Genomic DNA, 13093 nt, shown 5'->3' with positions numbered 1-13093 from the left:
AGTTAAAAACACCAGACTCTCTCTCTCTCTTTCTCTCTCTCTCTCTCTCTCGTGTAGTTGTCACGGAGGAAATTTTCTGCCTAATGTTGATAGAACACGTACACTGAAAAAACATGCAACTGTATCTATCATTATTATTATTATTATCATTACTATTATTCATTAAAAGGGATCAGCGAGTGGAAGCAAGGGAAACTGGCCCTGGACTCTCTCAGACTGATGCTCAGCAAAGAGGAGTCCGATTTCAACGACCTGACGGATCTCTTCATCCCGACGGAGGAGGAGAAGGCGAACTACAGCATCTCTCCCAAAGAATTCATTTATTCCTGCAAATTCGACGGCTACCCGTGTGACGACAGGTGAGGTCATCCGAGGGCCACAGGTGACTCAAATAGTGACCTGGGGATTTCTAGGACCACCAGGTGGGGTCAGAGGGTCACAGGTGAGCGAATGAATGATCTGGTAGTTTCCAGGATCCACAGGTGAGGTCATCAGAGGGTCACAGGTGACTCAAATAGTGACCTGGGGATTTCTAGGACCACCAGGTGGTGTCAGAGGGTCACAGGTGAGCGAATGAATGACCTGGTAGTTTCTAGGATCCACAGGTGAGGTCAGAGGTGTCACAGGTGACTCAAATAGTGACCTGGGGATTTCAATGACCAACAGGTGAGGCCAGAGGATCACAGGTGAGTGAAATGATGACCTGGTGATCTATGGAGTCAACTTTTCATAGGCGACTGAATGAATGACCTGGGAATTTTTAGGGTCGACGGGTGAGGTCAGAGTGGCACAGGCCACATGACTGAATGAATGACCTGGTGATCTATAGGGTCAACTTTTCATAGGTGACTGAATGAATGACCTGGTTATTTCTAGGACCAACAGGTGGAGTAAGTCGTAAGTGACTGAATGAATGACCTGGTTATTTCTACGACCAACAAGCGGAGTAAGTCATAAGTGACTGAATGAATGACCTGGTTATTTCTAGGATTAACAGGTGAGGTCAGTGGGTCACAGGTGACTGAATGAATGACCTGGTCGTTTCTAGGTTTTTATTCATATGGAGCAAAGGGCAGTGGATTGCTTCACCTGGTGGAAGCCTAGTTTAATGTCAGCCCATTCAGAAGATTTTGGATGGAGAATCCTATGTTTTCATATCTTGCAGTTCGTCAAATAATCTTTTCAGTGAACTAATGTCCAAATATAACCAGTTTTTACTCAGTGGAAATATGCACCTTCCTACAAGGGATGTAATTGTATTGATAATTTCATTTTTCCCAAAGAGAGCTTGGATTTTCATAATATTTTTAGTGCAATATTTAGTATTTTAATTTCTACCATCTTTAAAAATGAAAAAAACTGTAATATCCTGACTGGAATTACTGATATGACAGGAAAGAATTATTTTCGAAACACAGGCACTTCTGATATAATTAAACTGTCTGGAAAAAAGGCGCGCAGTTCGAATTGAACTGAATATAGAATTTAGGCCAAGGGCCAAACACTGGGACCTATGAGGGCATTCAGCGCTGAAACGGAAACTGACAGTAAAAGGTTTGAAAGGTGTAACAGGAGGAAAACCTCAAAGCAGTTGCACTATGAATCAACTGTTAGGAGAGGGTTCAGGAAAGTCAGATGGAAGAAAGAGAATATGAAAGGAGGTACAGTAAAAGGAACGAAAGGGGTTGCACTTTAACGAGGAAGAATATCCTGCTTCTCTCCCAAACAGCTACTTCAAGAAATGGCCCAGTGACGAAATGGGAAGCTGTTATTCCTTCAACTCGCCTCTGGATGGCTATTCGGAACCATACTTGGCCTCGGGCGTCGGGCCGATGGTAAGTTTGAGAGGGAGAAATAATATGGAGTAATATCCTACGGGATGATACCTAGTGCTTTAGATAAAACTTAGATCTTTGTCAGTTAGGTTTGTCTATAAAAAAGTTGGAATTTACAATGTTATGTAGAGATATTTTTCTGATATATATATATATATATATATATATATATATATATATATATATATATATATATATATATATATATATATATATATATATATATATATATATATATATATATATATATATATTTGTAATAGCCACACAGTGCCCTCTTAACTTCTCGAATTTTTCGCCCTTTTTTGGATACGCTTGTCACTACAAAACCTCAAGATACAAGCGCAACGCCTCCTCGTTGAGATTATGGAACCCGGGTTCGTTTCCCGCCACCAGACACCATAATTTCTTCATATTCTTGCGCTTGGATCGTAAGGCTTTGTAGTGACAAGCGCATCCAAAAAAGCGCGAAGAATTCGAGAAGTTAAGAGGGCATTGTGTGGCTATTACAATTACATATGTATTTGGTGAAAAGTGACAAGTAGATTTTACATATATATATATATATATATATATATATATATATATATATATATATATATATATATAAATATATATATATATATATATATATATATATATATATGACCACGTGTAAATATAAATTAGACATCTAACCCCCACAAACCAAGCAAAATCTCCCCCAAAAAAAAAGCACGAAAAATGCTAAAACTCCACGCTTAATAAAACGTACCATAAATATGTAAACGACCTGTACCCAATCTGATTCTCATCTTCTTCTTCTTCCTTTTTCAAAGCACGGCCTCGACATCACCTTAAACGTCCGCACAGGGATGGCCATCCTGTCAAAGGAGGTGGGCGTGAGAGTGTCCATCCACAGTCCTGAAGTGCTTCCTGTTCCCCTTGAGGAGGGCTTCAACGTGGGGCCGGGTACTTCCTCCATCAGACTCACCAGGGTAAAGGAATCTTCCTTTTTTTAGTTTTCTTTAAAAGACAACTACTGTGCCGGGTTGGTCTGTCCGTCCGCACTTTTTCTGTCCGCCCTCAGATCTTTAAAATTTCTGAGGCTAGAGGGCTGCAAATTGGTATGTTGATCATCCACCCTCCAATCATCGAACATACCAAATTGCAGCCCTCTAGCCTCACTAGTTTTTATTTTATTAAAGGTTAAAGTTAGCCATAATCGTGCATCTGGCAACGATATAGGACAGGCCACTACCAGCCCGTTGTTAAAAGATTCAAGGGTCGCGGTTCATACAGCGTTATACCGAGACCACCGAAAGATAGATCTATTTTCGGTAGCCTTGATTATATGCTGTACAGAAAACTCGATTGCGCTGAAGAAAATTCGGAGCATTTTTTACTTATTTAAAAGGGGAGAATTATTTTGTTTTGTAGGTTCTTATTTCAAAGTGATCTTCCTTGATTTTGGTTCGATATTCTGTGACTTCGTATTTCAAAGCAATCTTTATTTTCTTCAAGGAATATTAACGATCTTTTATAGCCTCTTATTTCAAAGCAAACTTTGGTTTTCAAGGGATGCTGTACTATCTTTTACAGCCTTTAGCTGCATAGAAATATTCCCTTTTTTAAGGGAATATGTACGATATTCGATAGGTTCTTATTTAAAAGCAGTCTTCCCTCGTAAAGCGAACTAACTAGACTTATAAAGCTGAAAAAAAGCTAAAAGAACGATACAGAATTTCCCTCACTCGTAAGACGAACTAACTAGACTTATAAAGCTATATAAAGGCTAAAAGAATGACACAAATTCTCCTTCTATAGTGAGGCGAGCTAATGACTTATGGAGCTAACTAAAACCTAAAAGAATGAAATAGGGGTCTTCTTCTCCTCTACGGTAAAGCTAAAAGAATGATATGAGAGTCTCTTCCTCTCGCAGGGCCAACTAACCATAATTGTAAATCTAAATAAAAACTAAAAGAACGAAAAAGGATTCTTCTTCTCTCGTACGGAAAAGCTAAAAGAATGAGACAGGATTCTTTTCCTCTTGTAAAGCGAACTAACCAGATTCATAAAGCTAAATAAAAGTTAAAACAATGAAATAGGATTCTTCTCTCGTAAGACAAAGCCAAAAGAATGCGGCGGAAGTCTTCTCCTCTCGTAAAGCAAAGTAAACTAGACTTATAGAACCAAAAAAAAAAAAAAAAATAAAAGCTAAAAGAATGATACACGATTCTTCTTCTCTCGTTATTGACTTCGAATTTTGTTCCTCTTTCAGACGAGCTACGTTCACCTGGGCCACCCACACGGTAACTGTTCTTCGGGGTACAGAAATGGCGCGCCCTTCACAGAATATTCAAGACCGGTAGAGTCCTCTCTCTCTCTCTCTCTCTCTCTCTCTCTCTCTCTCTCTCTCTCTCTCTAAAAAAAAAAAAAAAAAAAAAAAAATATATATATATATATATATATATATATATATATATATATATATATATATATATATATATATATATATATATATATATATAAGGAATCTGTTGTTCTCTTTATAAAAATTGAATATAAATTGAAAATTAATAATAATAATAATAATAATAATAATAATAATAATAATAATAATAATAATAATAATAATAATGGTGCTTTGAACGAGTTTTATCAAAATATGAGATGCATATTGATAAAATCATAAGATAATTTTCTTTTAATAATAATAATAATAATAATAATAATAATAATAATAATAATAATAATAATAATAATAATAATAATAATAATAATAATAATAATAATAATAATAAGAAGAAGAAGAAGAAGAAGCAGACCATTTTATTTTGCAAATCAAATTTATATATTGATATTATTTCTCATTTTTGTCAACAGATTTGCAAAGCACTGTGCCTTGAGGATCGGATCAGAGAACTGTGTAACTGCACCAAAAGTTTCAGCCCAATCTACAGCAACATGAGTAATATTCCCGAGAACGCCTGCAGTGCTTCGTCCCTGGTAGATGGTGCGGCAACGAAATATTTTTTGCGTTTTTGTTTTAATTGTGGGAGTCACATGAAGAATTTTCTCTGTAATATTAAAAGTCAATTGGGATCATTCATTGTTTATTATTATTATTATAAATTTGTCTGTGGTAAATGAGTAACGAAAATTAATACATAATTGATTAAATATACCCATTTGTTAAAATAAAAAAAAAGGTTAAGGAGAATAATATACAATCAGAAAAAACGTAAAAATGATTAAATGAGGAATGAATAAATAAGTTGATAAATAAATAAATATGCGTAGGTGAAAGGTATGATAATGAAGGGATAAGTGATTTATCAATTTTGGCTATATAAAACAGATGATATAGTTATTATTAATACTTAATTAAGAAATAGATTTACAGGTGAAAAGCAAAATAAAAGGATATGTCTCTATCAATCAATTACTCAATATATGTCTCTCTGTCTCCTTATTCTGTCAGTCGTTTCATCGTTCTCTCTCTCTCTGTCTGTTTTTTGTCTCTCTTGCTTGTCGTGAGATTAAAGCAGCCTCACGCCAAGAAAATTCTGCTCTCTCTCTCTCTCTCTCTCTCTCTCTCTCTCTCTCTCTCTCTCTCTCTCTCTCTCTAATGTATTCATTTTTCCATTTCCAGAAGTGTGCCTGCAACGCGTGCAATATGAATTCACTTACGGAAATATAGATTGCGAATGTTATCAGCCGTGCAAGTAAGTGTGACTCTCTCTCTCTCTCTCTCTCTCTCTCTCTCTCTCTCTCTCTCTCTCTCTCTCTCTCTCTCTCAAATTTCTAAAGCCACTGCAGTACTCATTACCTCAAAGTTAATTAATTCTCATGCAAATCTATGCAAATGCACGCAAGCGAAATTTGCATACCTGCATATTTCCTTGTATCTGAGAAACTTGTAATACAATTTACGTGTATACAAGCATCATACGCATAAGTAAATACACTTTAAACATATACAAACATCACAGGCACAAGGAAATACGCTTTATGCATATTAAATACACTCTACACACATACAAACATCATACACCTAATTAAATACACTTTACGCATGTACAAACATCATAACCATAATCAAATACACTTTACGCATAATTAAATACAATTACGCATATACAAACATCACAGGCACAATTAAATACATTTTACGCATATACAACATCATAGGCACAATCAGATACACTTTACGCATACACAGACATCATACGCACAATTAAATACACTTTACGCATAATTAAATACACTCTACACACATACAAACATCATACGCATAATCAAATACACTTAACGCATAAGTAAATGCACTCTACGCATGCGCAAACATCACACGCACAATATAATACATAAATGTACGCTTACATACGAACTAATTAACTCTGTTTCCCACAGGGAAATGACCTATTTGCCAAAAGTGACAACAAGTAAGGTCAATGACTACTATTTCAACCTCCTCCACCAGTACAGGAAGAAAGTTTCCAGTCTGTGCTCGAGGTATGTTTCTGTTTCGTCCGTTTAATAATAATAATAATAATAATAATAATAATAATAATAATAATAATAATAATAATAATAATAATAATAATAATGACCTGGTCTTTTTATAATGATGATTTTTGTTTTATTTAATATTATTATCTTTTTCACAAAGAGGAATTATAGTTTGCCTGTTAGGAATGGAATAATAATAATAATAATAATAATAATAATAATAATAATAATAATAATAATAATAATAATAATAATAATAAATCAGTCTACAGTAAATAAATAAACAAAATAATAATAATAATAATTTAGTAAATAATAACGAAAGTAATAATAATAAATATATGAACATGTAGTTAATAATAATAATAATAATAATAATAATAATAATAATAATAATAATAATAATAATAATAATAATACATAACTAAATATACAGCCAGTAAATAATAATAATAATAATAATAATAATAATAATAATAATAATAATAATAATAATAATACTTTTGACTAAATTGTAAAGAAACACATATATACAAATAATACTAAACCCAACATCAAAGCGAAGGCTTTACAAAAGTTGTTTTTTGCGTAACTCCAAAAAAATTACGTAAAATTTTTTTTATAGAACTTAGAAAAAACTCATAATTATAATTAATATATTTTTTCTGACATCATCAGAGACACTCATCTGTTGACGCTGAATATCTACATCGACTCTCCTTACTACGAGATCATCGAGGAGACCCCTGCTTACACGGTAAGTTGTTTGCTTGTAAACAAAGTTGTTTGCTTGTAAACAAAGTTGTTTGTTTGTGAACAAAAGTTGTTTGCTTGTAAACAAAAGTTGTTTGCTTGTGAACAAAGTGGTTTGTTTGTGAACAAAGTTGTTTGTTTGTGAACAAAGTTGTTTGTTTGTAAACAAAATTGTTTATTTGTGAACAAAGTTGTTTGTTTGTGAACAAAGTTGTTTGTTTGTAAACAAAGTTGTTTGTATGTAAACAGTTCCATGTTTGCAAACAAAGTTGTTTGTCTGTAAACAAAATTGTGTTTGCAAGCATTTTTCTTCAAACAAAGTTACTTGTTTGTAAAAAAATTGTTTGTTTATCAGCAAAGTTACTTGTCTGTACAAAATAGCTTGTTTGTAAAAAAATTGTTTGTAAACAAAGTTGTTTGTAAACAGAGTTTTGTGAAAAAAATTGTTTGTAAGTAAGTTTTTTTTAAAGTTACTTGCGTGTAAAAAATACCTCGTTTGTAAACAAAGTTGTTTGTTTGTAAACAAAATTGTGAGTTTATAGCAATTTTTTCAAAGTTACTTGTTTGTAAAAAAATTGCTTGTTTGTAAACAAAGTTGTCTGTGTGCAAACATAATGGTTTGTTTGTAGAGAAAGCTATTTGTTAATGAACAAAGTTGTTTGTAAACAAGGCTATTTGTTTGTGAACAAGATATGCTTGTAAACAAAGTTACTTGTTTGTAAACAAAATTATCTGTTTGTAAATTAAGCTATTTCCCTTGCAAACATAATTGTAAAGAAAGCTATTCATTAGTGAACAAAATTATTTTTGTGTAAACAAAGTTATTCACTTTTCAATGTATAATAACATTTATTTATTTATTTATATAATAAAGTATTTGTTTATCTACCCATTTATTTATTTATATATTTAGTTATTGATTGATTGATTCATTTATTGATTGATTCATTTTATTTTTTCATTCTTACAGTTCGACACTCTACATGTATTTATTTACTTAGTGACTGACTGACTGATTGATTGATTGATCGATTCTTACAGTTCGACACTCTACTCAGCAACATAGGGGGATCGCTCGGCCTCTTCATCGGCGTGTCGGTCATCAGCATCGTCGAGGTGATCGAGTTCTTCGTCGACATCTTCTTGACGTCGATACGATCGCGACGGGGAAGGATTCGGGACGCCGATGGGAAAGGTAACTTGGATGATGGATGGATGGATGGATGGATGGATGGATGGATGGATGGATGGATGGATGGGTGGGTGGGTGGATGGATGGATGGATGGATGGATGGATGGATGGATGGGTGGATGGATGGATGGATGGATGAATGGATGAATGCATGGATGGATAAATGTATGGATGGATGAATGCAAGGATGGATGTATGGACAGATGAATGCATGGATGGATGTATGGACAGATGAATGCATGGATGGATGAATGCATGGATGGATGGATGATGAATGGATGGATGAATGCATGGATGGATGTATGGACGGGTGGATGAGGAGGGGCTTATCCCATAATCCTACAGGATTAAGGGACGAGAAAAATAACTCATAATCTCAGTGTACGCTCCTGATGCCTGCAAATCATGCAATGCTTGGTGAAAGAGACGAAAACCTGCTTTGACTGGCGAAAAAGAACCCCTACAAGCGCCCTCGAGACTGAAAAACGACACTCTCCCTCCAGGCCAAACCACAGTCATGTATCCTGACGACGTCTGCCAGGGCTGCGTCACCCCACAAGCCCTGGAACGCCTGAAGAGGGAAATGGCTAAAGAGACGGAGCGGGACATACAGGCCCTCAGGAGGGAGATGGCGCAGGAGAAGGAGCGAGACAGGGCGCAGCTCGAGAAGGACATGGCGCTCCAGAAGGAGGAGCTGACGAAAGAGATGGCCAGAGTGAGGGAGATGTCCGAGAAGGACCTGGAGGCTTATCTGGACGCGTCAGTCGACAGGATAATCGGTGGGTGGTGAGTCTCCCTTGTCACAGGCGGCTTCAGGTCGTCTCTTGTGTGTGTGACTGGAATAAAGGTCACCATTCCTGTTCCCTGGAACACTTCGGGAATGAGATTCCTAGATATATGACCTTAAATGCCCCGGGTGTGTTTTTGCTTATTGTTTAGACAGTGGCTGAAATAAAGGTAATTTTTTAGGGGTTGTTTGTTTGGGCCGTGGTTAGAATAAAGGTCACCATTCCGGTTCCTTGGAATACTTCGGGAATGTGATTCCTAGTCCTATGACCTTATATGACGTGGGTGTGTTTTTGTTTTTTTGATTGTGGCTGGAACAAAGGTCAACATTCCTGTTCCATGGAATCCTTCAGGAATGAGATTCCTAGTCCTATGACCTTATTTGTCTATTTTTTTAACTGTTTTGGCCGTGGCTGGAATAAAGGTCATTATTCCTCCTGGAATGAGATTCCTAGCCCTATGACCTTATTTCCTCAGTTTTGTTAAATGTGAATGTGACTGGAATAAAACTTACCCTTCCATTCCCTGGAATATTTTAGGGTTTTGTTTGATTTTTTGACTCTGGCTGGAATAAAGGTCACCATTCCGGTTCCCTGGAATCCTTCTGGAATGAGATTCCGCTATGCCTTAGTAGACACATAAGTGAACAAAGTACCAGGTAATTAGTCGACAGTGGTGAGGTCACATCGGGTCAAAGGTCATGGCTAGGAACGTCATCCCATATACTTTTGAATATTTCTCAAATACTCTTAGACTAAGTCATGAAACTTAACTATAAAACTGATTTAAGCAAGAGGCAATCAAGTTTAATATTTTCTTCTTCTTCTCCTTCTTCTTCTTCTTCTTCTTCTTCTTCTTCTTCTTCTTCTTCTTCTTCTTCTTCTTCTGCAGGAGTCAGTTCTGAGAACAAGTCCAAGGACGATTCGGCTGGCTGGGCCAAGCAAGCTTTCAACGCGCTCTTCTTGAAACGCTGACTGGAACAAATGTCTTGGTAGTTTTCAGTGTATGTCGTTTTCGGAGTGGGTAGTGTCCATTGTAGGTAGTTTTTAGTGTATAGCTTCCAGTGTAGGTAGCTTCCAGCATAAATAGTTTATAGTTTGGTCAGTTTCCAGTAAAGGTCAGTTTTCCAGCTGACTGGAACAAAGGTCTTGGTAGTTTCCAGTGTATGTAGTTTCCGGAGTGGGTAGTGTCCATTGTAGGTAGTTTCTAGTGTATAGCTTCCAGTTTAGGTAGTTTCCAGTGTAGGTAGCTTCCAGCATAAATAGTTTATAGTTTGTTCAGTTTCCAGTAAAGGTTTCCAGGAAATAATTCTAGTTTGGTCAGTTTTCCGGAAAGATAGTTTCCAGTTTACTTCAGTGTACGTAGTTTCCAGTGTAGGTAACGTCCAGCGTAGGGAGTTTCCAGTCTAGGTAGTTTCTGGTATGAGGTGATTCCAGTGTAGGCAGTTTCCAGCGGTGATAGTTTCCAGTACACGTGGTTTATAGTGTAAGCAACTCCTTGAGAAGGTTTTTTATTTTACAGTGTAGGTAAATTTCAATGTGTGTGGTTTATATATATAATATAAGTATATATATATATATATATAAAGATTGCAGTGATTTTTCGTTATATCACATACCCTGGATGTTATATACTCTGTTTTGAAAACACTACGTAAAGGGTAAGCTTCTGTGTACATACACATACATGTGTACACACGCACATATATATATGTGTATATATATATATACTGTATATATATAATATATATATATATATATATGTATATATATATATATATATATATATATATATATATATATATATATATATATTTATACAATATGTGTATACCTGTATGTGTGTATATATATATATATATATATATATATATATATATATATATATATATATATATATATATATATATATATATATATATATATATATATATGTGTATATATATATAATGTTTTGTGTGTGTGTGTGTGATCAGTGTATTTAATGTGCCTTGTTCTTCAAATAAATGGAACGTATTTTTCACGCGTCGTTTAAATTCTGATTATCATCCTTAAAATAAAAAGAAATTTTTTTCAGCTAATAATTTTGGTCCCATGATAATTCGTATTTCTAAAATTATCATCTGATTATTTAATTTTTAAATGCGTTACAGAAATTCAATGGAAAAAAATACTGAAATTCTTTTTTTAATCAAAGAAGAATTGAATGTAATAAAATAACAATAATAATAATAATAATAATAATAATAATAATAATAATAATAATAATATAAACAGAACAGCAAAAAATACACAAAAAATAATAATAATAATAATGAAATAATAATAATAATAATAATAATATTAATAATAGTAAAAATAACAATACTATAAACAGAAAAGCAAGAAATACACAATAATAATAATAATAATAATAATAATAATAATAATAACAACTACACTGGAATTATCTGCTCAATTCTGATGCATTATTTACCTACTAATAAACATTATTAATAACTTAATAACACGAGCAACAACGGCAATAACGCTGCTGTTGCTGATAACAGTTACTACAAGTACCCACTACTCCGCAGTGAACCGGAAGCCCATTATTTAGCGAAATGACCTAATTTGCATAATACGCTTTTAATGGTCGGGGCAGCGATGCCCTTGTTATCAGATGCTTACTTTTAATTTGCCCGTCCCGGTGATGAATCGCCTTCACGGAGTAATTTGGGAAAGTATAAAAAGTATATAAAAAAAGAAATAGTTTTGGAAAGTATAAAGAGTTTTAAAAAAGATATATGCCTTTGGTAAGTGTAAAACGTTTATAAAAACGAAGTAACTTTTGTAAAGTGTATAAAAAGAAATACTTTTGTAAAGTATATAAAAAATGAAAAAGTATATGAATACTTTTGTAAAGTATAAAAAAATATATAAATACCTTTTGGAAAGCATAAAAAGTATATAAATACCTTCTGGAAAGTATAAAAGTATATGGATACTTTTGGAAAAGTATAGAAAGTATATAAAAAGAAATACTTTTGTAAAGTATAAAAAGTACATAAAATAGAGATACAGCTTGAAGACATACTTTGGAAGGTTTGAAAAGTATGAAAAGTGGGAGTAGGGAATAATAATAATAATAATAATAATAATAATAATAATAATAATAATAATAATAATAATATATATTATATATATGAATTATTATTATTATTATTATTATTATTATTATTATTATTATTATTATTATTATTATTATTATTATTATTCTAAAACAAGCAGCTCTTGAATATGAAACAGATTCTTATATCCATGCTAACTTTGGTCTTATTTTTTATGGCATACTGTTCATGCTGGAAATTTTAAATAAAAAAAAAAAAAAATAATAATAATAATAATAATAATAATAATATATCACCACACCTATCCCTCTTAAAACATTCGACATCTCTAAACCATTATCTCCAAACCATCATCTAAAACCATCACCACACCTATCCCAGAATTTTGTCCAGCACAAACAACAAAGACTTCTTAAAACATTCGACATCTATTATCTAAACCATCACCACACCTATCCCAGAATTTTGTCCAGCACAAACAACAAAGACTTCTTAAAACATTCGACATCTATTATCTAAACCATCACCACACCTATCCCAGAATTTTGTCCAGCACAAACAACAAAGAGACCTCGAGATTTCTCAGAGGACGAGGCACAAACCAACAAAGAACTAAACGAACCACTTTGCATACAGTGGACGAGGGTTCCGCGTGCTTTTCTCCCTACTTTTTCCTTTGACAAAGAAGCGACAAAGAAGCTTCGCATTTCCTCAACGTGGCACAATTACTGCAGATCAAGTTGTCACAAAGGGACCTCTTGACAATGGGCAGAAGACCGTGAGGTCTGGATCTCAAGGTACCAGTGAGGTAGAATCTCTTCTGTCTGGCGAGGGGCTCGCTTGATGGTGGGGAGTGAGAGAGAGAAGTAGTATTAGGAGGAGGAGGAGGAGGAGGAGGAGGAGGAGGAGGAGGAGGAGGGAGAG

The 13093-nt window shown here is 34.2% G+C and overlaps 2 protein-coding genes across 2 annotated transcripts; both read left to right on the top strand.

Annotated features, from left to right (window-relative positions):
- The first annotated feature begins 219 nt into the window (after positions 1–219).
- Positions 220–4525, top strand: LOC136825174 (amiloride-sensitive sodium channel subunit delta-like). Its single transcript, XM_067081199.1, has 5 exons — positions 220–359; positions 1730–1835; positions 2654–2812; positions 4096–4182; positions 4511–4525. The coding sequence occupies exons 1-5, from the start codon at positions 220–222 to the stop codon at positions 4523–4525; spliced, it is 507 nt and encodes a 168-aa protein (XP_066937300.1).
- A 177-nt stretch (positions 4526–4702) lies between these two features.
- LOC136825140 (uncharacterized) lies at positions 4703–10565 on the top strand. The gene is made up of 7 exons (XM_067081173.1): positions 4703–4830; positions 5470–5542; positions 6231–6332; positions 7008–7086; positions 8124–8277; positions 8778–9053; positions 9952–10565. The coding sequence occupies exons 1-7, from the start codon at positions 4782–4784 to the stop codon at positions 10032–10034; spliced, it is 816 nt and encodes a 271-aa protein (XP_066937274.1). The 5' UTR covers positions 4703–4781; the 3' UTR covers positions 10035–10565.
- The last annotated feature ends 2528 nt before the right edge of the window (positions 10566–13093 follow it).

The sequence above is a fragment of the Macrobrachium rosenbergii genome, chromosome 37 (assembly GCF_040412425.1).
Source record: "Macrobrachium rosenbergii isolate ZJJX-2024 chromosome 37, ASM4041242v1, whole genome shotgun sequence".
In the NCBI taxonomy this organism is placed as follows: Eukaryota; Metazoa; Arthropoda; class Malacostraca; order Decapoda; family Palaemonidae; genus Macrobrachium; species Macrobrachium rosenbergii.
This window is presented reverse-complemented; position numbering and strand designations above follow the sequence as displayed.

Bases quoted from the DNA above. Each gene is read 5' to 3' on its own strand.
- LOC136825174 (XM_067081199.1), top strand. From the start codon at position 220: ATGCTCAGCAAAGAGGAGTCCGATTTCAACGACCTGACGGATCTCTTC. The intron at 360-1,729 runs GTGAGGTCATCC...TCTCCCAAACAG, and splicing joins GGCTACCCGTGTGACGACAG to CTACTTCAAGAAATGGCCCA. The intron at 1,836-2,653 runs GTAAGTTTGAGA...CCTTTTTCAAAG, and splicing joins CCTCGGGCGTCGGGCCGATG to CACGGCCTCGACATCACCTT.
- LOC136825140 (XM_067081173.1), top strand. From the start codon at position 4,782: ATGAGTAATATTCCCGAGAACGCCTGCAGTGCTTCGTCCCTGGTAGAT. The intron at 4,831-5,469 runs GTGCGGCAACGA...TTCCATTTCCAG, and splicing joins TGCTTCGTCCCTGGTAGATG to AAGTGTGCCTGCAACGCGTG. The intron at 5,543-6,230 runs GTAAGTGTGACT...TGTTTCCCACAG, and splicing joins GAATGTTATCAGCCGTGCAA to GGAAATGACCTATTTGCCAA.